Below are 23,297 nucleotides of genomic sequence, written 5' to 3'. Positions count from 1 at the left end.
AGCCGCCGCGTTCTGCGAAGGGGATACCGTGGGAAGAGCAGGAGAACATCACCGCCACCGCCACCGCTACGGTCACCGCCGCCGCCGCCGCCGCCTCCACCACCACCACCACCACCACCACCACCGCCACCGCCACCGTCGACAGGACGAAGGACGACACGCTGCCACCGAGAATCGCGCTTCCTCGCTTCTGGTGGCAGTGACCATGACGTCCAGTATGCCGTGTAAACAGTGCTCCAGTGAAGAACACGAACACCCGTTTCCCAGGCTGGTGATGCTGCCGTATCCCTGCTGACGAGCGAACGGAACATCCGGTACGTTGAGAACAGGGGATGCTGGAAAGAGAGAAAGGAGAGGGGGGGAAAGATGCTGTCGCGCGTTTTCGAGTACCTTTTGGCGAGGCCGAAAAGAGAGAGTGCTTAAGAATGATAATCTCGCAGCTGGACCGCAACGTGTATCGCTGCGTGCAATCGCGTGGGAAATCCGCGGGGTCGCAGATGAGAGAGCTGATGAGCGTGATGTATAATTGCTATTGATCAGTAGCGTGATGAAAACGTGCATCTTGGACGCGTAGTTGTTGCTCTCGCAAGAGGCTGCGGCAATGTCGTGTGGTTCATTGGTTCCAGGTTGCTTTAAAGCTCGATATAGCAGCAAGAATCGGAAAGCTTCACAAACGATTTACACAGAGAAAGGTGGGAGGGAGGGGAGAGAGAGAGAGAGAGAGCGAGAGAGAAATAAAACGTAATCGCTATTGATTTAAAATAATGCACTTGAGGTTTAGCCACTGAATATTATGTCAGAGTTTATCTTTCTAATAACTCCAGTTATTTATGTAGGCAAGTTTATGGAGATTAATTCTGACAGTTCTGCAACTGATGGCAAGAACACCCGACGTTACGTACGGGACGATACGAGATACCGAAAGGGATAATCTGTGTTTAAGGACTTTCGCGTGGGCTATGAAGAGTGATAATGGTCGTTTGAGCTGGTGGCCGCGTTGTGTGTTAGTCAGCGTAATATAACTGGGTTACGAATGAAAGTTTGCGAGCTATCGCATCACTAATGACGGATGAGAGCTCACGTCTCGTAAGGCTGTGTAACAAAGTGACAACGCTTCTCTCACATTCTTTCGAAGAACACTTACTTTAAACTACTCTTAATTGAAAAATAAAATCCCGGGAGAGACAGGGAGAGACAGGCAGAGGCAGGGAGAGACAGGGAGAGACAGGGAGAGACAGGCAGAGGCAGGGAAAGACAGGGAGAGACAGGGAGAGGCAGTTTTTTTCAAACAATTAAAATATAAAAATAAAAAATTGAAGTTACGATAATTGAAGATTTTCTCTCTCTTTCTCGCTTTCGTTCTTCTAAATCTCTTATGTTGAAAGAATCTCAAAAGTGGTTTAAAAAGAACCACTTACTTACGTTTGTCAACTAACTGTTTTAATTAAAATAAATACGAAGGAGAGTAATCGGCGTTTATAACCGCTTCGCGCGGTTCAATTATCAAAACTTAAACTAACTTGCGTCAACTCATCGGAACTTTGCAGTGTCAAGAGGCAAGATTGCGACGCTCGTTTAGCTCTTTAATACTTAAGGAAAAAGTTAGTTCCTCGCTGATTTGTAAATCGTGTAATGTGTTTCAGACGTCGGCGCGACTGTGCGGCGAAGAATCTGAAAACGCTTCGTTAAAGCAAATCGCGGGAAACTCGCGCGATAATTGTTGTGACTTTACTTGCGGTGGTCTACGTGATCGATCTACGTGATTCTTTTCTTGCGCAGCGAGCTCGCTTAAAAAAAAAACGGTCGCGATGGTGTCGCGCGGAATGATCATCATTCGCGTCGCGGATTCGGACGAGGACAAAGAGAGCTCAGCGCCTTCGTGTTCGCTGCTGTCGTCGCACACTCACAGCGGACTGAGGTGTATCATCTTGCACTCCCAAAGACATATCGCTTATCCACCATAAGGTAAGGACCTAGAAGACATTAAATACGTAAGTCACGGCATATATTAATAAGTGAATCGGGTTTTTTTTTAATAAAATTGCGAGGCTACGCGGGCTTAGAACGTCTTATTCAAGCTGGAAATGCTGAAACAGATGTGCCATTTTTGCAAAAGTAGAAGGTCGCGTTACAGGGAGTTAAATACTCTTTTTTAGCCATTAAGATCGCTATCTTATGTTATAATCTCTCTAATCGCTCGCGTTCGCGCTGTCTCGACGCAAAAGAAATTAATTGTGACATGCGATGCTAGAGCATTTACCTGTTGCTTTACGTTCGTGCAAAGCAGACGACGAGACTTGCAAGTAACTAATCGTTAACTTCGCAATTCGCAAAGAATTCTGCGTGTACGGGCGAAATGGAGCCTCGCCGATGCTTGAGGCGACGCAAAACGGAAAAGCTTTAATAAAAGGGATCGACCTCAATTCTGAACTGTGCAAACTGAAAGCCACCCCCCCCTGTAAAAGTAGCAAGTATGTATAATAACTTTATTTGTAGTAACACGTAAACATATATATAATTAAAAGACCTAATTGAATAAACTAAATAATTGTATAGCTGTAATTTATAATTCATTCCGCGCAATCAGGAAGGAAATGCTCATCGATGTGCGTGCAGTAATACGTTCTGAATGATTTAACATTTCGCGGTAAAGCCAGCTACTGCATACGGGCGCTTCTGAGTCTCGCAATATGACGCAGCTCGCGTATGTTGGTACGTGCAGCTGTACAGTAAGCTGCGCGTCGACATTTTTCATCTTGGATCCAAAAAAAAAACAAAAAAACTCTCGCGAATTGAATTTCACATTTGAATGTCGCGTCTGAGCGAAACGTCGAAGACGTTCGCAGTCGATTTTGTCGACACGACACGTGTGTCGCAGTGTATAGCGACCTTTAAGAAAGGGAGTCGCACGTAGCAGACCGCGTGGTTCCTCCGTGGCTGTCGATAGGGTCGATAGCCCTCTCTTCTCGTACGGCGCTCGCGCCAACCCCACGCGCCACATTGTAGACAGCTGCTGGCTGTTTACTGGAAGAGTAAACGCTACCCCCGTCGAAGTGTTTTCTATGCCGTAACCTTCGGCCTCCGCGCAGTTCGGAGAATTAACACTCCTCCGTTTTATTGATGCGTTTTACTGGCAATCGCCCCGATATCGCATTTCCTCTCGGAAATTTCGTTACATTCGTTCCGGGTACTTGTTTTTCTTCCCCTTGAATTTAGGGTAAGAGCGCCGCTTTGTATGATAAGCAACCCCGCGATCCGCGGGATCGAATTTTACCCTCGATCGTAGCGATTGAGCTTTACTACTCGACTGTCAAGTAGTGAACCCCTCGCCACTGGCTTAAGTAGCGAAGGGCTTAAATTAGTGAAACGCGATTTTCTCGACAGCTCGCGACGATAATGCGGTCAGCTTGCGTGTTAGCCAACGTTCGCTAATTGACGCAACACGATCGTACGAACGATTTTCCCGTTTCATAAAACCAGAAGAGAGAAAGTTGAGATGAAAATTAATGGCGACGCGAGGAGACGCCGAAAGGACAGCGCGCTGCCACACACGATTGTGATTTATCACGTAATCGCGCACGAGTCCCAAACAGAGGTCGTCAAGTCGCGCAGAAGTATTTACATGCGATGGACTTGCTCACGATAAGCTTGACGGGGCAACAAGTGTTCCCGGCGTAAATCCAAGCGCAAGTCCGACGTGCTGCAGCGAGAGCCTCGACTCGACAAATGAGATTTTTCTAAGAATCGAGATTTACTCACATTTGCGGACATTGCTAGAGAAAAGCCCCCTATTATCACATGGGCTCCTAATATGGGGTAGCGGCGGTTTCTGTTAAATTAATAGGCGTCATCTGTTGATTTTATTGCCTCGGAGCGAAATTTGTTTAGTGGAAAATTCATTGTTAGATCGTGTAATCGTTGCGGAGAAAGACTCGTGATTGAATTTGGGCGTTGAAAATCTCATATGAGAAACCTACCGCATAATTAAGAACTTTCCTCTATCTCTTAAGTAATTTTTTTTTCATCATAAGGTCTACAATATAGACGAATTCGGAAAATGTCGAAATAATAATTGAGTAACGGTTCACTTTTCCTCCACCCGGTTTTTTAATTGAGAGATTGAAAAAAATGTTCCCTAACGACTGTTTCATTGTTAGCCTTGACCAGCGCAATTTAATCAGCATTTCTGTTATGTGAAATTTAAGATTGGTTTAGCCGCTCATTTTTATTTTACGAACTTGCAAATGATGACCGGGGACGCGCTGCCAATTCAGCGAACTGCAGGCAAAGAAAGTGCAACGGATACAACGTCGAAAATTCGCGGAAAGTTTCGGTGATCCTTGAAAATAGGCGAGTCATTTCTATGGAGAGCGAAAAGGAAATAAGTTAGGTAATCCCATCGACATAAATTGGATTGACCGATCAAGCGCCGCACTGTCGGAGCTGTTTCTGTCTCCTGTGGCTTGCCGGCCACCGTTTCGGTGGAACCGAGGGATCGAAGGGTGAAGGGTCGGCTTCGAACCCTCCGTCGGCTTTAATCCAATTCAAAAGCTGTCCGACAAACCGCCGCTGTCCATCGTAAAACGAATCGGGAATGACAGAATGTGTCCGCTCGGCTATTCCGGGTCGATTCCGGAACGGTTACGTGATACCAGAATGGTTACGTGACGCTGTTGCATTTTAGTCATCTTCCTCATCTGCATTTTTATACACAGCCGGCTTTGCGGCGTTTTTGAATTTCTATCGGATAATAGAATAAGCGGATAACAGAATTATCTCTCGTCGGGACTTTCTTTCGCGATACAGAGATTTATTCCTCTTATACGTCAACATTATGCGCAATTTAAATTCCCGATTAAACTTCCTCCAATTAAACTTTATTAATTTCCTAAAAATATCCCGAAATTAATAGAACTGACGTTTCTTATACAAGCCGACCATCTTCGAGGTCGGAACAAAGTGGCAAACGGAAGTAAATCGCGAGGAAGCGATTGTCGTCACGCGAGCCGTATCTTGCCCGTCGACAAGATTATTTTCATATTTTCAGGAGACCCAATTTACATACGGACTCACGGTACGAGCAATAAAAGAGAGCGTATTGGTTTTCTCGTTTTTTCCCCCCCCACCCCCGATATGTTATCGACGCTAATTTGTTGGCTCGAATTGAAGGAAGCTAATTAACCTGATTTGAATAAAAAAAAATCCATATCGAGAAGAAAATATATAGCGGATAACGCGGTTCAGATAATATTTAATTCAACGTTGCACGCGCGTAGCACGTTATTGGACTTCCTGAAATACCATTAGTCTACCATTTAACTGATAATCATTATCAGCTTTTAAGTTGATTTCTCTCTCAAGCAAAGTTGTTAATTTGTTCTATTATATTCGCGGTAAAAATTTAATACTAAATTATTCAAATGTAATAACGATTATTCAAAGCAGTCGGAATAAACTTCGTGCAATAACATACTGTTTAAATTATTACACATCACACGTATTTTCTCGTCGTCTCGAGCTGCATGCGAGGTCCTTTTCCCAAAAGGTCCTTCTCAGAACTCGATCCGCGACACTTGAAAAATCGGAAACCTCGCGCGGGTAAGAATTCGACGCGTCGTAAATGCAAGCTGCACACGTTGCAGGCTTTTAGAGCCTCACGTAAATCACCACACCCTGTTATGATGTCACGTGATTTACCCTGACCCAGCCGAGCCCATGCAGAACTCGCGAATAAGTCTTCTGGGGCGATAGTGAGCACAGCTAGTCACGAAAGCCCCGCTTTCGTGCTTAATTAGCATACGAGCTAAGTCGATACAGAGGCACGATGACCTTGAAACTTTTCGGCCGCTCGTAAGAAGTATCTCCGGCGATTTCGTTCGTTTCATGCGGATTACCGCCGTGACGTCACTAGATGGATTAATACATGAGCGAGAATACATCGACCCAGGTAACATCCGGACCGCGGTAAAGAAATTGAAAAAAAAACCACCCCGAGGCGAATTAAGAAATTCAATTTAACTTTTTAAACCCCCATATCGTTTTAGAGGCGCCCTGCGCTACGCTCGCGAGGAAAAATGAAAAGTGAAGATGACGTCAATTTCATGTTATATTGACCAAATTTATGTTATACTTTGGCCGAAGTGACATCGAATTGACGTCATCTCGACTTTTCATTTCTCCTTGGGGCTCTCGAGCCACCTTTTCGTCCAATTCACAAATACGTGGGGATTGTTAATACCCGAGGAGCAGCCGTAACTAAATATATTTGCGCTCTTACGCACAATTATTTGTAATATAAAAATTCCAAGAGGGGGAAAGGATTTCACGGTGATTAGAACGTCCTACGAAATGTCCGCAGAATGTATTAAGATAATAGGAGTACTCGCACAGGGCGTAACAAGAGCCGATGAAATCTGCAGTTAAAATCTCGCTCGCAAAGCCGATTATCTAGTTACTTCGCGTTTCCTTTCGCGAGGAACAGCTCACGTCACGGCCGAGATTAAGCGAAAGAATATCCAGATACGATCAAACTTGTATCGCGGCGCGGCCTAAGCCGCGAATTAGGATTTGCATAACGAAATGCACGAACTGCCCTTGCAGCAGGCAGACGTTAACTCTTTAGGGATCGCACGAACGTGAAATCAAGTTAATACGTTCAGGAAATCTCTCAGGCAAAACTAGACCATATCAAAGATGAATCAAGCGTAAACAATATCCGGTTTTGATGCTCTTAATGTAATTAGCCCTCTCTCCAGAACTCGCGTTACGGTACGACCCACATAACCGTTGCTTTAAATATCATTTCTACAGCGACTGTGTTATTTGGGGAATCTCGGCCGTAGGTGCATAGCACTTTTGTACAGAGAGTAACGAGCACGGTATCTCGCGGTGAGATTGTTACAAAGTGGAACTGTCGGAGTAAGCTTTTAAAAGTGTTACTTATACCTGCGAGTCATATTCGATATCGCGAATTGTTGTAAGAATAGACCGCACGTAGTTGCCGATTGGAGCAGTTAATTAAATACGGCGTCCTCTTTCGGATATAGATTTTTAGGTCCACATATCGCTTCTCTTTTTGCGGAGTCAAATGCGAGGGTATTCAATTTTTTATTGGATTTAAATAAAGAAACCATCTGCCGGCCTAAAGTCGTCCGGCGGATTCTTTTTATCGTCAATCAACTGCTGGCGATTCTCTCACATCCTTTCGTTAAATTTTTATGCCCGACGTAGAAGAGAGAAATTACATCTGACATGTAGAAGGATCGGAGCGCTGATAACAACAGTCCATGAATATACACGCTCTCTCGATCCTGGATTTTCCATCCACTGCACGATAGTTGAATCAGGCCGGAAAGAGTGTCCTAACGAATTTCCGGGTAGGCTGACGTAGTTCCGTTGGACGGAGGCGCGACACCAGCTCACCCCGGACGGAAATATCGAAAATCGAACGATAATATTGAATCATTCCGAGAACGGATCCACGATTATTGGCGCGTGCTGTGTCAGCGGAAAGAACGTTAAATGGCATTCCTGGCCGTCTCTGGCTGGTTGCGCAGCCCGTATCGACAGCGTGCTTTCGCAATATAAGATAATCGAAATCTTTTTTCACGCCATTTCATTCACTTTATCGGCTCCCGTAAGATCGCGCGAACCAGCGACTTTTATATTGAATCGCTATCGATTCCGAAGCTAATAACCGAACTAATATAAACGGTATACACGAAGAGAATTCTCTCTTAAAATTTACCCTGAAAATCACGTAATCGCGGGATAGCGTCGCATTTTGTAGAAGTTTATGCGAGTTTTGTGAAATCTTTCCATACATTTCGCTAGTAAAATGTAATACTAGTAAAATGTATGGTGAAATTTCGAAGAACTATCATAAAGTTCTACAAAATGCCATGCCGTTCCCATGATTAGACGATTTCCATGGTAAATTCGAAAAGAAAATTCCCCCCGTGTACTTTTCCTTGTCGTCGAAAACAGCAAACACACGAAGTGATTTAGCGCGATTCAAATCAGATGTTTATCACGGCGTAGATGGATATCGGTATTTTCATATCGTCAAATATCAAATTTCTAATTCTGAACAAGAATTGCGTGCACTCATTGAATGTAAAAAAACCTATTAGAATGCAAATTGCTGGCTTACGTAGTAAGAAACCACGTGGCATCGTTGGATCGAAGCAAGAAATGCGTCTTATTATATGTGAAATGGGTTTCATATGAAACCCGATATGTTCTTTAAGAGTATAAACTGCACAGATGTATCTTCGGCGACAGTTTAGAGCAGCCAAGAGGCACGTGCCAAGAGCTTTTTGCCCGGTCCGGTTTTGCGGGCTGGAGGACGCCTCCGCAATTTCGGGGGCATTCTGTACAGTTCAGCGTGAAAGCAGATAAAATCAACTTTCCTGATGGCGATGACGTGGCCGATCCTTAACTGCATGCTATTTCGAGATTTTCGCCATTTCGGCCAGAAAATATCCCGCAAAATCTGCGGCTCGGCGGCGAAACGAAACGCTAAAGTCACGCAGGCCCTCGCGGCGCGACCTCGAAGATAATAAAGCTCAGATATTGCATCCCGAATCACGAAGAGTCAAATCGATAGTCCGCACGTTAATCGCCCGGTCGCTTTTGGCTTATGCTGTAAATCTGACAGCTTAATGTGTGCTTAACTGTAATTTCGATAAATTAAGGGCAGGGATATATGCAACGTCTCCCCCCCGATATGGAAGATCGGCCGCAGCGTATTGGAAGCGCAGTCGAATATCGAAAAATTGTTCGTAGAAAGAAAAGCTTTCTTGTTTAAAATATGACACCTCAATTAACAGCCAAAGTCCGTTCAGCAATGGAAACTTTACCGTCAGGATTGACAACAATCGACACTTTTACGCTTTCTATGGTGCTCCATATTTAATTCATGCAAGCCAGTGATTGGTTTTCTTCGAGAATTCCGTTCTATCTTATAATACTGGTTGCAGAATACTTTATAAGAAAAATAGCATTAGAGACTCGTTTATGAATATAGTGCACGGAGAGAATTTCCTTTTAAAAATCCTGAAAATATTGTAATCGTGGGACAGCACGACGGTTCAACGAATTTTATGAGAGTTTGTCGAAATTTTACCGTACAAGTAAAATGCGTGAGAATTTTCTCTTAAAATTTATCGGGAAAATCACGTGTTCGCGGGACAACTTGGCATTTCGAGGAACTTTATGAGAGTTTTTTGAAAGTTTACCATACATTTTACTTTAAACTTTCAAAAAACTCTCATAAAGTTCCTCGAAATGCCACATGTTGTCCCACGATCACATTGATTTTCGGCATAAATTTTGAGAGAAAATTCTCCCCGTGTGGGAAAGCAATTTAAGAGATACACGATTTAGAGAGTACATTAGCAAGTGTACGATTCTTATGAAATTTTGAAGATTGACATTTAGAAGGGACCAACGTTCGATTTACAGGGGTCAAAGGTGATGGCACGTATGACGTGCCCGCGACAAAACATGGCGAACACGACTGATTCACCCGCGACGGCCGGCGGCAGCCTCCTTTCGTCCTCGACGACGACGCCGTTTTCCACCTCGTCGACATCGGCGGCGACTTATTCGAGCGAGGGCTACACCTTCAATTATAGCGGTCTGCCGAATCTGGGCGGCTACTCGCTGGACGATTTCAACTACACGGAACTGTGGTTGGACGTCTGGAACGGCACTGAGGTCAGCAACGTCACCGAGAGACTGAACGCGACGGTGTTGTCACCGGGTGGCTATTGCGATGAATGGGAGGCTGCTCAGCACAAACTCTTCCAGGTGAGCATACGCTTAGAGTCGCTTAGAGTCTACGGGATTTTTCCTTCGCGCAATAATAATAACAATCGACGCCTTCGATATATCTCTTTCTCCAAAGCTCCACGAAGGTTTCACACCTTGGTTTTCAATTGAAAAAATGCCCTTTAATCTTTTGAATTGTCTTGGAACGTAAATGCATTACTGATTTCAGGCAGCAAATTTATTTTTCGCGGCTGCGTTTCTGGTGCCGCGCTCGTTCAAGGCTTCCGTCTTGGCTCTTCGCACGTTTCTCACGGCGGGTTTCATGCTGGCTGCTCTCTGGGCCGGGTTCACCATATGCGCTCTGGACGCCATGTTATGGTGCTTGGCCCTCGGTCTGTTAAACGGCATTCACTCCTTGATACTCGCCTGTCGATTTCTGCCCCCGGCTCTCAGCCCCGAACTAGCCGAACTCTATTTGAAGCTCTTCAAACCCTACAAGGTCAGCAAAAAGCATTTCCAAGAGCTGGCGAAGGAGGCGAGGATACTCAAGCTGGATTCCGACCAGACCTACGCGACGGAAGGGGTCACGCCGGCGGACAGGAGGCTGTCCATTCTTTTGCGTGGGAAGTGGGTATCCTTCCTTTTAATTAAAGGTTAATTCTCTTCGGGACCGAGGCGTTTCTTGCCGAAAGAAGCCTGATCCTAATTGAAGGCTAATTGAAACTGAATTAATATAGAAACCTTTTATCTTATCTCCGCGACTTTCCTAGAATCGCATTAATATCGGGAAATGTGATTAAAAAATGTTCGTGTTCTTCACCCAGTCGCCTTTCACATGCTGCATTAATTCATTATTGGAGATAGGAGATTTTATTGAGCGCAGGGACGTTGCGTGCGCGGCTCCGATATCGAGCTCTCCTCTTGATTCCAGATTGAAGGTGACGTGTGACGGGACACACTTGCACTACATCAGAGCCTATCAATTCGTCGATTCGCCCGAATGGGAGGCCACGCATGAAAGCGACGCCGACGTCTTCCAGGTGACGATACGAGCCGAGGAGCCCAGTACGTATATCTGTTGGACGAGAATGAAGTTACTCAGGGTGCTCCGGCACAGGCCGTTGCTCAAGGTTGTTATCAACACCCTCATCGGTAAGGACATTACGTCCAAGTTGTACGCCCTTAACGAGCAACTCGCTGGTGTCGCGACCGCCAGTGAGAACGCCACGTCGAATCCTTACAGGGGGGTCCCGAGAAGCCTCAGCGTCGACGCCGTTAATATGGAAACCGCCGGAAGGGTTCGATCGGCAACCTGGAAGACGCAGAGGCAATACAACTCGCGTGGTGACAGTAAGTGTCGCAGCCTTTCGCCGACTCTTTTTCAATCAAACGGCGGTCCCTTCATTCTACATAGTCTTTACATCATTCTGGCTCTTTGGGTCTTGATAATCTTGGATCTTTGGGTCTTGATAATCTTGGATCTTCGGATCTTGATAATCTTGGATCTTCGGATCTTGATAATCTTGATAATATTTTACGTCACGGAGATGCAAAGACCGTGTTGGCCGTAACATTTCGCCTGGAGCGGTTTAATTCGCCGCCACCACCATGATATTCGATAGTTCGGTTTACATAATCGGTCATACGAGCGACATACATGTGTTTGCTAGCGTTGGGGAGTTGGGGGATTAGAAAGGTTAAACCTTTAAATGGTAACCGTACCAAGGTAATCGGGATTTGTCTGTCCTCAGGGAACTCCTCGGCCCGGTTTTCGCACCAGTACTGGCCGCCGGTAGTGCCGAACCACTTCCCGCCGACCTCGCCGTTCGTTCAAAGCCAAAACCTCGGCTACTCGTTACTGCCGCAGGGTGTCCAGTTCTCGCCGCCTCCGCGAGCACCCGCGTCGACCTACCACTCGCCTGTGGCGCGACAACGGAGCGGGGGTGCTGGCGGCGATTACACCCTGCTACCTCAGACACCGAAGCTCGAGAGGAAACGATCGAGAAAAGGGACTCGAGAAGTAGGTTGATTTCATTCATTGACTTCGTTATGTTGACTTCATTACGGAGATATGGTAGAGGGTCGAGTGCCGCCCCGTGGCGCGGGAAATGCAGCGGCTATTTTTAGATCAAACAACGCAAGGCACACGCGAATTTTAAGCGCGAGCTAACGAAAAAGCGTGCAGCGATATCTCTACTCAATTTCTCTGAAGACCCCATTCGAGCGCGAGCTTGTTTACGCCCGTTAAATCTAGCATCGAATAAATTATGATGAATTGAAATAAAATTCGCATATTAGATTACAATTATTACGCCAATCTTGCTCGGACCTAAAGTTCGGCGGTCCTTACTCGATCTGTAAAATAAAAATCTTAAAAACTAATCTCTTTTTAAGAAAAAACGATAAAAAAAGACGCCAAGTATAAGCGCCATCCAATCATGAATTATATAATTTAATTATTTGAAATTATTTGATATCAACAAGTCGCGCCAACTAAAAAATGGATATTTGTGCAAACTAGACACTTCATTATTTTTGATACTATTTGCAAAATAAAATTTCTATACGCGTGAGATTTTTCTCTTTAAATAAGTCCTCATATTGGGTATATTGCTGTCATATCGCTCGGGAAGAAATGCATTCCTTATCGCCGTCATTAGCGCCTGCTCTCTCTCTCTCGAAACAATCAAACTGCACCACACTTGCGCTACTACAAGCAAGACGAAGTTATTCTGATTGTCGCACAAAGCACGCTCGTACGACAGTCTATACCGAGACACATCAAGATATCCGCGGACCCTCCTTTGGCAAACGTGCCCGAATTGTCTGGTACCCTTTAATGCACCATATTAGAGAGACGTAATTGCAGTTTCTAACACTAACGCTGTAATTACGCTATCTTACGTGTTCAACTATAGACCCTGCTGCATACACTTGCGCGCACCGAGGCTTTCGCCGATCTAGAGATAGCAGACCGTGATCCACTTCGGCAACTTTAACAGCTTGATAAACGGATATCCAACACACGTGCACGTGTATATAACCAAGACACGATTTATCTCGCTTAACGATAAAACAAAATATCTTCGGATGTTCTTAAATAAAAGTTTCTGTCTTCGCGCTTGACTCGCCGATCCGCCAGCACGTGATGCCATTCGTTATAATTTCGGGGAGAAATGCCGCCTATACGAATCAGCCTTTTCGGCTCCCTCCCTGGGAGTTTTAGGCCCCGTTTAATCCTAACTTGATGACAAATGACAAAATAAATGTTCCAGGTGACCTTCGAGACCCCAGTATGACGCTCGCCCGACGGGGAAGGGCCTGCCAGCGTGCCTCTACTCTCACTGTCGCCGCAACGCTCCGCCTAGCCCCGTCGTGGTCTCGTCGTCATCCTCAGGCACGCCGCAAAACTCACCCTTTGAACTTCCGGTCGGCGCGATACCGATGAATGGCCTACTTCCTCGGGAAGAGAGAACGCCACGGTACCGCGCTTCGGTGCCACGAGAATTCTTAGTACCGCGGAGCCGCGGGGGGGACGAAGTCGCTGGGCGTAGTTTTGACGTGTCCGATTGATTTTCATATCCTGCAAGTGCCACGCTTTACCAGAGACACGCACGCACGTGTGAAATCGAAACCGCGATGGCGGCCGTTGAGAAAAGGAAAATACTCCGGTGTCCCTCGACCGCACTTTGGGACGTCCGTCAAAGCCACGAGGTGGAAATTCGATCGAGAATTTGAGAGGAACGTGAATCGTTCACGAGTTGACAGGAGAAGTAGGAATAAGCGATAAGGGGGGGGGGGGAGATCGTAAAACGAAAGATTAAATATAGATATATTGTATTAATGAGCATCGCCTCTGTGTACACTTTTACATCGACTGTGATTACAACGGATATAATTAAGTCTTTCAGAGAAACGCTGATTATATACACATACAGAAAAAAAAAACACGCGCGTAAATAGCTGCCGCAGTAATCACACACGCATATCTCGCGTTTGCGTGAGTCGGGATGTCCTTCGCGCGTGACAATTTCTGAATTTCGTGATACCGTTGCACTCAAAGGTTCCTAACTCTACAGACTTTCATCCCGCTCTGTTATCTGCGCTTCCGTGCGAACGCGCCTTTCATTCGTTTATATGCAAGGATCGATTTCACAAATTGCTTAAAATATATGAATCGTTGCGCAATTGTGAAACAATAACACTTGATTGCCACGTATTGCTAGTGAAGGACATCCGAACACCGTAAACAGCTCGGCATCGTTGTATAAAATTAGTGCATAAAATGCGCATTCACGATAAATGTGATATGTCGAGAAAACACGCAGCAATTTCTATCCAACACCGGCGTACGGAAAATTGCATTTGCACATCCCTTATTCAAATGTAAAATGCGTTAGATAAATAAAAGAGAAAAAAAAACTAAAAGTGAAATGGGAAAACAAGCCGCATAAACCGGGTGTAAAAAAACAAATAAGTGCTTTGTTAAAAAAAAAAAGAAACCTGCAATAAAGTGCTTCGAAAAACGTAGTTGTTGGCGAGATGCAAATTATAAAAAGCAAAGTTTAATTATTCGCGCAGATTAAACGGAAAAAAAAGCTAACATGCGTTGTGCGTGACACGTAGTAGAAAAAAAAATCATGTGTGTTTGTATGTTTCTATGTTTATATAATCACCGCGTGTGAGAGTGAAGCCGTAGAAGATCAATAAAGACGCACAAACGATTAAACAAAAAGAAAACCGTGGAAGGGATAAAATTAAATAAAACGGCTGTGTAGAGTCGAGTGTAAATGTTAAACACAAAAGTGGCTGTAGAGTATTGTAATGTTACGAAGGGTTTTACGAAGTTCTAAGAGGCGCACGTCGGAAAGGATCGTCGTTGTTGAGAATTATTTTTGTCGGAACAAACGAGACTGTTCATTAGACTGATATTCTACCGTTATTACCATTAGTTGCTTTCGTAAAAGCTGTTTTATACAGAAAGTATAGAAATTTTGTATAAAAACTTGAATTGCATTAAAACGACTTATAATTGCAACAATCAAAATTTGAAAAAGACTGAGTTGCTGCTATAATTCGGTTAGTTTCGAATGTTATTTGCGATAATATTTAAATTTGATATGCTAAATTGTTTTTAGAACTATATTACAAACTTGGAAAATTCTTGTTTGCAAACCTGATCTATTTTCCGACGTAGACAAGAGCCTAAAGTGCGAAAGAATCCGCTTGAGTGATCTTTGTCGACGTTGTGTCAAGAGAATAAGCGAAATTGCGCAAGATGGACTGCAGCAGCGACACATCAACATCACGGCGACATTGTATGTTATTATTATTTACAATATGTTCGTTGACTATTGCGTTAGAAATAAAAACTACATTAAAAAATATATAGTGTAATTAAACATAAGGCCACACTATCCTGCTTCTGATCTTCTTCTCGTCGCTATTGTTGCCTTGATTACAAAACGACGAGATAATTTCAAAATCCAGATAAAAGCCATATAAACGCAAAATAAATCTTATTCAATTGAAAAATCATAAAAATATAAAACGATACAGTCCCAGTAAATAAAGTATGATTTCTCTAAATAATTCCAGGACTATAAATTGCACAGTTTTAAACAAGAGATTAACACATAAAATATGTCAAACATAACAAATAAATACAAAACATAAATATCGATACTGCAACTCAACTTTCTTCGAATTCTTTATGTCGTTAGCCTTTAGGGCTTTATTACCCAAACTGTCGAATCGTTATACATCTTTACAGTGCATAAAACCGACGAATGGTATTTGATTTTTATTTAGACTTTTAGTTACCCAGCTGGTACACTTTCAGCTCATCGGCGTCATCTATATAATCATTATCTCGTGGAGTATCTATAACATGCTTTCGCTGATACGAATGATAATTCTTTTTCCCGTTTTTTTGTGGAAGTTGTATGACTATGACGTAAGGTTTATCGCTGTCAGACGTTTCCTCATGATACGGTGTATATCTGCACATGTAAATAATTAAACATATATATACATTAAATATGTATACGAGCAATGTAAGTGTAAAAGATTGGAATGAAATTACGAGAAAACAAATGCTCGAGATGTTTAACAGACATACAATTTTTAACGAATTACAGTTTTACCTGTGGTAGTCTGGTTCCGGTTCGTAATGACGATATTTGTACGATGGTACGCTTTTGGAATGATAACGTTTTCGGTGTTTCGGAAGCGGGTGCCATCGTGGGCGTCGCCATGGATGGGGATTATAATATTTATACGACTTAATTTTGTAGGTCTCATTAAATTCCACTAACTCCAGCAGTAAAGCAAAAAGCACAATAATCATAGATAACTGAAAATTATTATCAACACGTCACAATCAGACACGGTAGTGTCGCACGCCAAGTATAATTAAGTTGACATCAATTTTTGCAATTGAAGATGTGTATCCTTTTAACATTAATTAATTAACTCACCTGCATTTTTGTATATATCGTAGAATATAATTTTGTAAAATTAATATAACTATATTTGCAATGCATCCAATTTAGTTAAATTAAATTATCGATTAAATGCGTGTGTAGTTAGAGCAGCATTTGCTGTATACACTTTTTTATTTTAGTGAACATGTTCTTTTCCATATACCGGTAAAAGAATATTTATCACTATTTGTTAACTTATCACTTTGGCTAAAATAATTACTTCAACTTTTACTTCAATCATCTCGATAACTTTGCAACCAACAATTCCGCGTCACACATGTAGAAATTATACAACGTAAAATTGTGTTAGATATTGAAATTTTTCCAGGTTGTTATATCACTCTGAAACAGGATACATTATATCGTTAAGTTTTCTAATGAAGAGAAATGTCCGCGTAGCCGGACGGAGCCTTTATGGACCGAAATGAAACTGTAAACTTGAGGTCTTCGAGCAGGAAACTTTCTTTTATAATCTTCCCTTCCATTTCTCTCGAGCCGCCTAAAGCAACATGTGTATAATGGCTCATAAACGTCATCGCAACGCTACGACTGAAATTATTACAATTTGTTCTTCAATAAACAGCGGAGTTTCTCCAAGGAAAACATACAATCAAAATGGGCATATTAATTTCATATGTAAACGGACAAACAGAATGACAAATTATTTGACAAAAAGGTCGCATGCATGTAACAGCATAATGGAAAGATTAATGATATTGTCAATATACGATAGTTCAAGAAATAAAAAGATTGTATTCAAGTAAAGAATTACATGCAAATTTTATGCATGACTCACCTTGCACAAAATAGATACTTTCTCTGTGACCTGAATTTGTGAAATATTTAACGTATTTCTTATAGACACGCGCATCTGTATATCAAACAATCGAATTGTGCAAGAATAGGATAACGGTAGTTTTTTCGAAAATATTTGCAAACGCGATATTATAAATTCCTTCATAAATTGTCAACTTTAGGGACAAAAAGATTATCTGCACAAAAAGATCTCTCGGCAATTTGTCGTCTCGTCAATATATAAGTTAACATTTATTTACAGATAATACTCTTTAATTTTTTTATGAAAGTAATCACGACATTGAATCTTGAAACAGCGACAGCGCAGAGAGGTGTACGTTCTGGAAAATTGCTAGAGCTGATGAGCCGTGGTACCAGGCGTAGTTAGTGAAAAGTGAATGGAGGCGTCTATTAGAGATACTTTCGAGATGCTTTCGACAAGCACCGCATGGTAATGCACGCACACGGTTACTTTCCACGATTTCTTTAGGCTGGTGGAAGTGCTCATTGCTTTGAATGATGTTGCTGTTGTGTTGTCTATTTCATCAATCTATTCATAGCTGAGATCCTACTCGAGAACTCTTGAGAACTTTCTCTTTCTAATTATAGAGGAAGATACTTCGATCGTAAGTTATTTTCAAGCAAATTAAAAAACGTTTTAATATACTTTACAGATTTTTATTCAACCCCCGGAAGATTTCGGGATGTAATTGTAATGTCACGAGGTGTATTGTTACAATTACATTGATAATTGTATTAACACAAGTTTACGCGCGAACAGTAAAAGTACAACGAATACATATAATTGCGTATTATTGTTTCTCACCATTTTACACTGAATAATAATTACGGATGTCATTACAGCTTATAATAAATTGTAACAAGATTGCCTATTGAAGTAACAGTTATCCATAATTAATCGCTTAAACGAAGTACGTCATTTTAAGAAGACATTCTCTCATATAAAAAGCGCATTGTATATAAACGTGTAAATAAGTTGTACAATTAACTAATTGTAAGTTAAAGTTAGCAATGCCTTTTAAGTATACGTAGTTTATCTTTCATTGTATATTTTCCCTATAAATTTTCACGATTACGTATAGAGTACTTTGCGCCTCGAAGAATATATGAACATTAAACATGTATTCAAATACATGTACTTTAACCTTCTCAGCACTTATGGTAGTGTAAATGTTACTGCGTTTAAAAATTCCCAGCTTAAATAACGAAGAAAGACTTTTTTAAGATGTGTAAAATGCGTCAAAATGCGTACAAAGTTGTCCCATAATTTCAATTGTATATAGTAAATACAAATTACCGACTTATAAAGTTTTAATTACAAAGTCACTTAACAATTAAAAGCCAGCTTAAGAGAAACCAAAGAGAAAAATGCAGGATGAAAATAGCATATGACAATAATAATGGAAAACTCTCACGAATAGGAAATGGTTAGAAAAGATGACTTATAATTTTAATCTGTTTGCAATCATCTAACAATACAATCGCTACGAGTAGCGCAGTCAATCACTACCAATAATACTACCGTACGTTTAATTTGATGACAGCACTTGAGTACTTTCTATAAGCAGTAATTGCATTGTCACTTTGTGTACGTCGATCGAACCTTTTAGAAGACTAAATTAGATCTAGAAACAATTACACGGTAACACAAAATCTACCGTCGTTATCACATGCACATTTTCTATTCATCGTGTCTACTTCTATAGAAAGTATTCTCGGTCATAACAAAATACCTCGGTACCTTTCTTCATTAAAGTCCAAGCTAATTAATTGGTTGCTGTAAATCAATTAAACCATAACTGGATCGTATCCAAGCTGACTGAACAACGATTAGATGTCCTGACCTAGCGAATTATTACAGTGTTCTAATATCGCACTAGGACTAATTGCACCACCATTGTACACTACACGTTCGTCTCTTGGGGCTCGGTACAGTCAGTGGGCTTGATCTCCAGCCACCAGTCGTTGGGATAATGATACTTCTGTAATTCTATGCCTTCTCGTGGCACGGGCATCAGTCGGCCGCCGAATTGTTTCGTCGGTAGGGGAGGTATTACTAATTGTGGCGGAAAGCACTGTAGACTCGGCGAGAATTCGCAATCCGGAGGCAGGACCCTTCTGGTCCAGCCGACCCTCCTCACCATCTGCGTCTGCAAGCGTCAACACGATTGAACCTTCTCTCTAAACTTTTTCGAGTGGAATCTCACTCTTTCGGAGTGAGTTTTCACTCGAAGAAATAACGAAGATACTGCCAGTCCGACTGGAGTGCAACTTTCGTTTCACTTTTCGAAAGAGTGCCGTTATTCACTCTTTATACCTGGATTGATTCTTCAACTCTGAAAAGAGTTGCTGCGTTTTTACTTTAATCGATTATTATTATTAACAATGTCTCTACGTTGCTTTCTTCTTTTTTCCAATTCTCTTTAAAACTTTCCGTCTTAAGCCAGAAATTTTTTTAGGGACGACGTGGTTTTCAGCTTCATAAATCCGAGAGATCTAATTATTATTATTAGCCGTATAAAATTCACGGACAAGAGCTTCGCTATTGTTTGTCCACTACGATCATACAGAAGCTGTTTCTAATATACACAGCAGTACTGAAAGTCTATACTCTGATACTTTATGTGACAGTTTCGCTTATTCTGCTGATTGTCGCGGGAAAATCCTCCCGGCCCGTGACGGGCCTTATACGTCGGGCTATCGTGATCTACTTGCGAGTTCCGGCGGCCATCTAGTGGCGGAATACCGTGCTTTAGGTTGGAGTGAATTTTCGAGTGCTAACGACTTCGCTTTAAAAATAAGAGTGAAATTCGTCACTTTTTGTCTCAGAGTGAATTCATTCGCTCTATTGCACTCACTCGGACAGAGTGAAGTGGTCAGTGGCACCATGATTCGAGTGAAAGAGATTCACTCCAAAGATTTTGGAGAGTTCACGAGGCGTTAATGTCTCTACGTTGCCTTCTTCTCTTTCTCAATTCTCTTGAAAATTTTCCGTCTTAAATTAGAAATTCTTTTAGGGACGACGTGGTTTTCAGCGACGTCAGACACGTACGCTTTATAAATCCGAGAGATCTAAGATGGATTTGGTACGTAACGTACAATTATGGCCTTTCCGACAAATTCGGCAATTCAGATCGTAATTCCTACAAACGAGGGGCAATAAAACCGTCTACGTCGCCGGTTTATAGACAAATCGGCGCTGCCAAAGGAGTCGTTTCCGCTTGTCCTACATACAGGATGCGCAGTAAAGCGCACAGAAATCGTATACTCCGGTTTCCCTTAGTGCTCTCGTAAAAGAGTGAAGGCAACAGAACACAAAGCGTCGAATTTGCATTAGCGTGCTGGTTGCATAAAACGCAACCTTACTGACTACGGATATTGCTCTTGACGTAAAAGCAAGGAAGAGCCCGAAGTTTATAACTAGTATACTTACAGGGACAATAAAACCGACATGAATGCGAAGCTTAAAGCAAATATTAGCGAAACAACATAGTGTCTCTTTGATTTTGAGTTTTACACAAAAACACGTTCTTCAAGAACTGCCATTTATTTCAACTTCGCAGATACAATTGAAAAAGAAAAAGAAAATACATAAGATTTCTTTTTTGAGAAACTTCTTACCACTGCGTCCTCCTCGAAAACGACCACCTCCACCTTGGGTGCGTCCTCGCCGACCTCGTGCTCCTGTATCCTGTAAATCCCCGCCGCGTGAAGGTAAGTTGCACTCAGACCAACTTCCCGGAAGGCTTTCGTGATTAAGACATCGTCGCGGAGCGTGTCGACTAAACATAGCTCCACTTTACGAGCCCACGGTAGTGCACGGCCTATTCGGACTTGACCCCAAAGGCCACCCAGGCAGAGAAAATGTACGATGCCCAACTTCGTGAGGACCAGGTGAGCCCTGCGAAGTTATGGGAATTATATTTACATATATTTTTCGATAGGAAATACTTTAATCTGGCATCAATAATTATGCTTTAGGGTATTAAAAATTTTTAAGAGATACCTACGAATATAAATTTGACTAATGCAACTTAAAACTAATTGAGGGAAGAACATTTGGCTAACTATGTGTATCTCTCTTACTTATTGCAGAAATTACGGCTTACGATTGAGCAGAAGAAACCTGAACTGATATCTAAAGTATCTTTCACAATTTTTAATTTTTTTTTCCAAATTTTCTTTAAGTGTCGCAGTTAAGGCCGACCTGTAAGCGAGATCGTGTAACTTTTCGGTAAATTCTTCGGGCACGCTACACGGCTGCTGCGGAATTTCTTGCCGACTGAGGCTATACCAGAACAGCACGACCATCAGGAAGAATGCCGCCAGAGCTCGCATAGGAGTGATGCGAAAGCGTCTCCGTGGGCAGAGACTCATGGTGATATCCTGGAAATCAAGAAACAATTTGGTCGGAAAACCCCTCGACGTCACATACGAGTCAGTTTATATAACTACAATGTATTTTTTTTTCACCCAATTTCGAGACAGTTTGCTTATCGGAGAAAACAATGAGAAATAAGTTTCGACCGTGAGTTATTTTAGGATAGACCTACCCTTCCCTTTAGTCTTAAAAATATTCTTTTTCTCCCATTTATTCTGAGAATCTTTTTGAAATTTTTGCTTCCGAACGAGATCATTTGTGCTCCGAGGTCTCTTATTTACACCGCTTCGTCATGTCCTCGTTTTAACTCAAGCTTTAATATTTTTTATCCTAAAAAATCGATAAATATTTATTGCTTTTATTTATTCGATTTTTAGTTATTTGTTCGATCATTGTGAACTTTCAGGCCGTTCTCGAGCTTACGGGCTTTCGACCGTTCGAAGTGCTACGGTTTCACTTAAATATTTTTATTCCGAGGTTGCGGCTGATGTCCACTGAAAGTGGAGCTCACATACGCTGCACCGTTTAACCGCAGTTTATTTGAATAGCTATCAACCAATTTGCCGACCGTATTCTAAAGTATTCTCAGGAAGGACTCACGTTCCCTGAGGAGCATGCATGACATTAACAACACTCGTCTCACGGACGACACTCGTCCCATGCAACCCTGAACACAAGGAACGAACTGTGAAATACCAAGGCCACTCGAATTACATACTCGCGATGTACGACGTAGTCATGACCCACGTGTGATCAGACTTTCTTGAATTTTTCCCTTGCTCTTTTCTCACCCCCCCGCGACGAAAACCACTTTCCCATAAAGACTTCGGCACTCAACCCCTTGACATGTTCGACATGGCAACGTTGCATAATATTGATTTTTCTGCTCTACCGACAGTTTCCTGGGGATGAGGAGGGAGGGGATGAAGACGGCCGAAATAAGTGTAAAATAAGAAGGAAGAGCTAGATTATTTTATTAATTAATAAGACATTTTTCAGCTCCGCTTATAACAGTGTAAAATCTGCTTCCAATTGCAAATTCCTAATTCTTAAGATTGAAAAGATTTAGAAGAATCTCGCGGTATTAATTTATGCAATTTTATCAACAGTTTTCTTTCGCTCTAAGAACGATTTTTTTCAAAGTAAGGTTACCGATGATTCTGTTGACTTAATTGCGAATAATGAAAAATCAAAAGTTTTGTTTTATTTCACCGTTACATAAGTTTGTGTTGACTGACAAATTAATTACTAATTTTAGAAAAGAATAGTTTAGTATTTGATATTAGTATTTAAAACATTTAACTATTATGTCATTTACAGATCTCTATATTATTGGCGGATTTCTCATAGATGATATAATCATCACTCGACATAATACTATACGCTGATAAAAAATGTTAGCATTTCTAAAAATTTCTATTTTTTGTAACTTAATGAATATTAAGTTTGTATTATAACAGAAAATTTATAAGGATTTACTATTTTTACATGAAAGAGAATAAAATAATTTTATGTTGTAGCAATTCTGTTGTATCGATTTGTGGTAAGTAATTTAAGTTTGAAATGTAATCGATTGTCACTAGTAGTCGAATTTTTATATACTAGAATATTATTTAAACCATAGAGAAACTTTTCTAAAAGGGTATAGTTAAGGTACGAATATAATTAAAAAGGCATCTCCTTTGTATATTTTAAACATTTGATTATTTGTGATAAACCTCTTGTGACAAACTTCTTGTTGGCTTTATACTTATTACATAAATTCCTCTTTTGTTGAAAAAGTATTATATCTACTAATAACTCCTTCTCGAAGTCACGCAACTTTTGTATGTAACCATTTT

General features: G+C 41.7%; 3 protein-coding genes across 8 annotated transcripts; 1 reads left to right on the top strand and 2 right to left on the bottom strand.

Moving 5' to 3' along the window:
- Nucleotides 1–172: 172 nt before the first annotated feature.
- Nucleotides 173–15,161, top strand: LOC105566238 (blood vessel epicardial substance-like). Of its 2 annotated transcripts, XM_012020090.1 has the most exons (7): nucleotides 173–314; nucleotides 1,644–1,965; nucleotides 9,466–9,813; nucleotides 10,004–10,401; nucleotides 10,706–11,124; nucleotides 11,526–11,794; nucleotides 13,050–15,161. In XM_012020090.1, exons 3-7 carry the CDS (start codon nucleotides 9,478–9,480, stop codon nucleotides 13,071–13,073), a joined length of 1,446 nt encoding a protein of 481 aa, XP_011875480.1. In that variant the 5' UTR covers nucleotides 173–314; nucleotides 1,644–1,965; nucleotides 9,466–9,477; the 3' UTR covers nucleotides 13,074–15,161. The 2 variants fall into 2 exon arrangements, with proteins under 2 accessions (XP_011875480.1, XP_011875479.1); XM_012020089.1 differs by lacking the exon at nucleotides 173–314 and having other exon boundaries at nucleotides 1,321–1,965.
- Nucleotides 15,162–15,285: 124 nt separating this feature from the next.
- LOC105566239 lies at nucleotides 15,286–17,632 on the bottom strand. The gene is made up of 3 exons (XM_012020091.1): nucleotides 16,254–17,632; nucleotides 15,921–16,129; nucleotides 15,286–15,776 (listed from the first exon to the last, which is right to left on the bottom strand). The coding sequence occupies exons 1-3, from the start codon at nucleotides 16,317–16,319 to the stop codon at nucleotides 15,590–15,592; spliced, it is 462 nt and encodes a 153-aa protein (XP_011875481.1). The 5' UTR covers nucleotides 16,320–17,632; the 3' UTR covers nucleotides 15,286–15,589.
- An 84-nt stretch (nucleotides 17,633–17,716) lies between these two features.
- On the bottom strand, nucleotides 17,717–22,313 carry LOC105566240. Of its 5 annotated transcripts, XM_012020093.1 has the most exons (5): nucleotides 22,175–22,313; nucleotides 21,629–21,786; nucleotides 21,283–21,461; nucleotides 20,697–20,976; nucleotides 17,717–19,225 (listed from the first exon to the last, which is right to left on the bottom strand). In XM_012020093.1, the coding sequence occupies exons 2-5, from the start codon at nucleotides 21,710–21,712 to the stop codon at nucleotides 18,980–18,982; spliced, it is 789 nt and encodes a 262-aa protein (XP_011875483.1). In that variant the 5' UTR covers nucleotides 21,713–21,786; nucleotides 22,175–22,313; the 3' UTR covers nucleotides 17,717–18,979. The 5 variants fall into 5 exon arrangements, with proteins under 5 accessions (XP_011875483.1, XP_011875482.1, XP_011875485.1 ...); XM_012020092.1 differs by having other exon boundaries at nucleotides 21,629–22,313; XM_012020095.1 differs by lacking the exon at nucleotides 21,629–21,786 and having other exon boundaries at nucleotides 22,057–22,313.
- Between the last annotated feature and the right edge of the window lie 984 nt (nucleotides 22,314–23,297).

This window comes from Vollenhovia emeryi, unplaced genomic scaffold, assembly GCF_000949405.1.
Source record: "Vollenhovia emeryi isolate VEMERY1.0 unplaced genomic scaffold, V.emery_V1.0 DF939146.1, whole genome shotgun sequence".
NCBI lineage: Eukaryota > Metazoa > Arthropoda > Insecta > Hymenoptera > Formicidae > Vollenhovia > Vollenhovia emeryi.
Note: the sequence above shows the minus strand (reverse complement) of the source record. Positions and strands in the feature narration are given on the sequence as shown.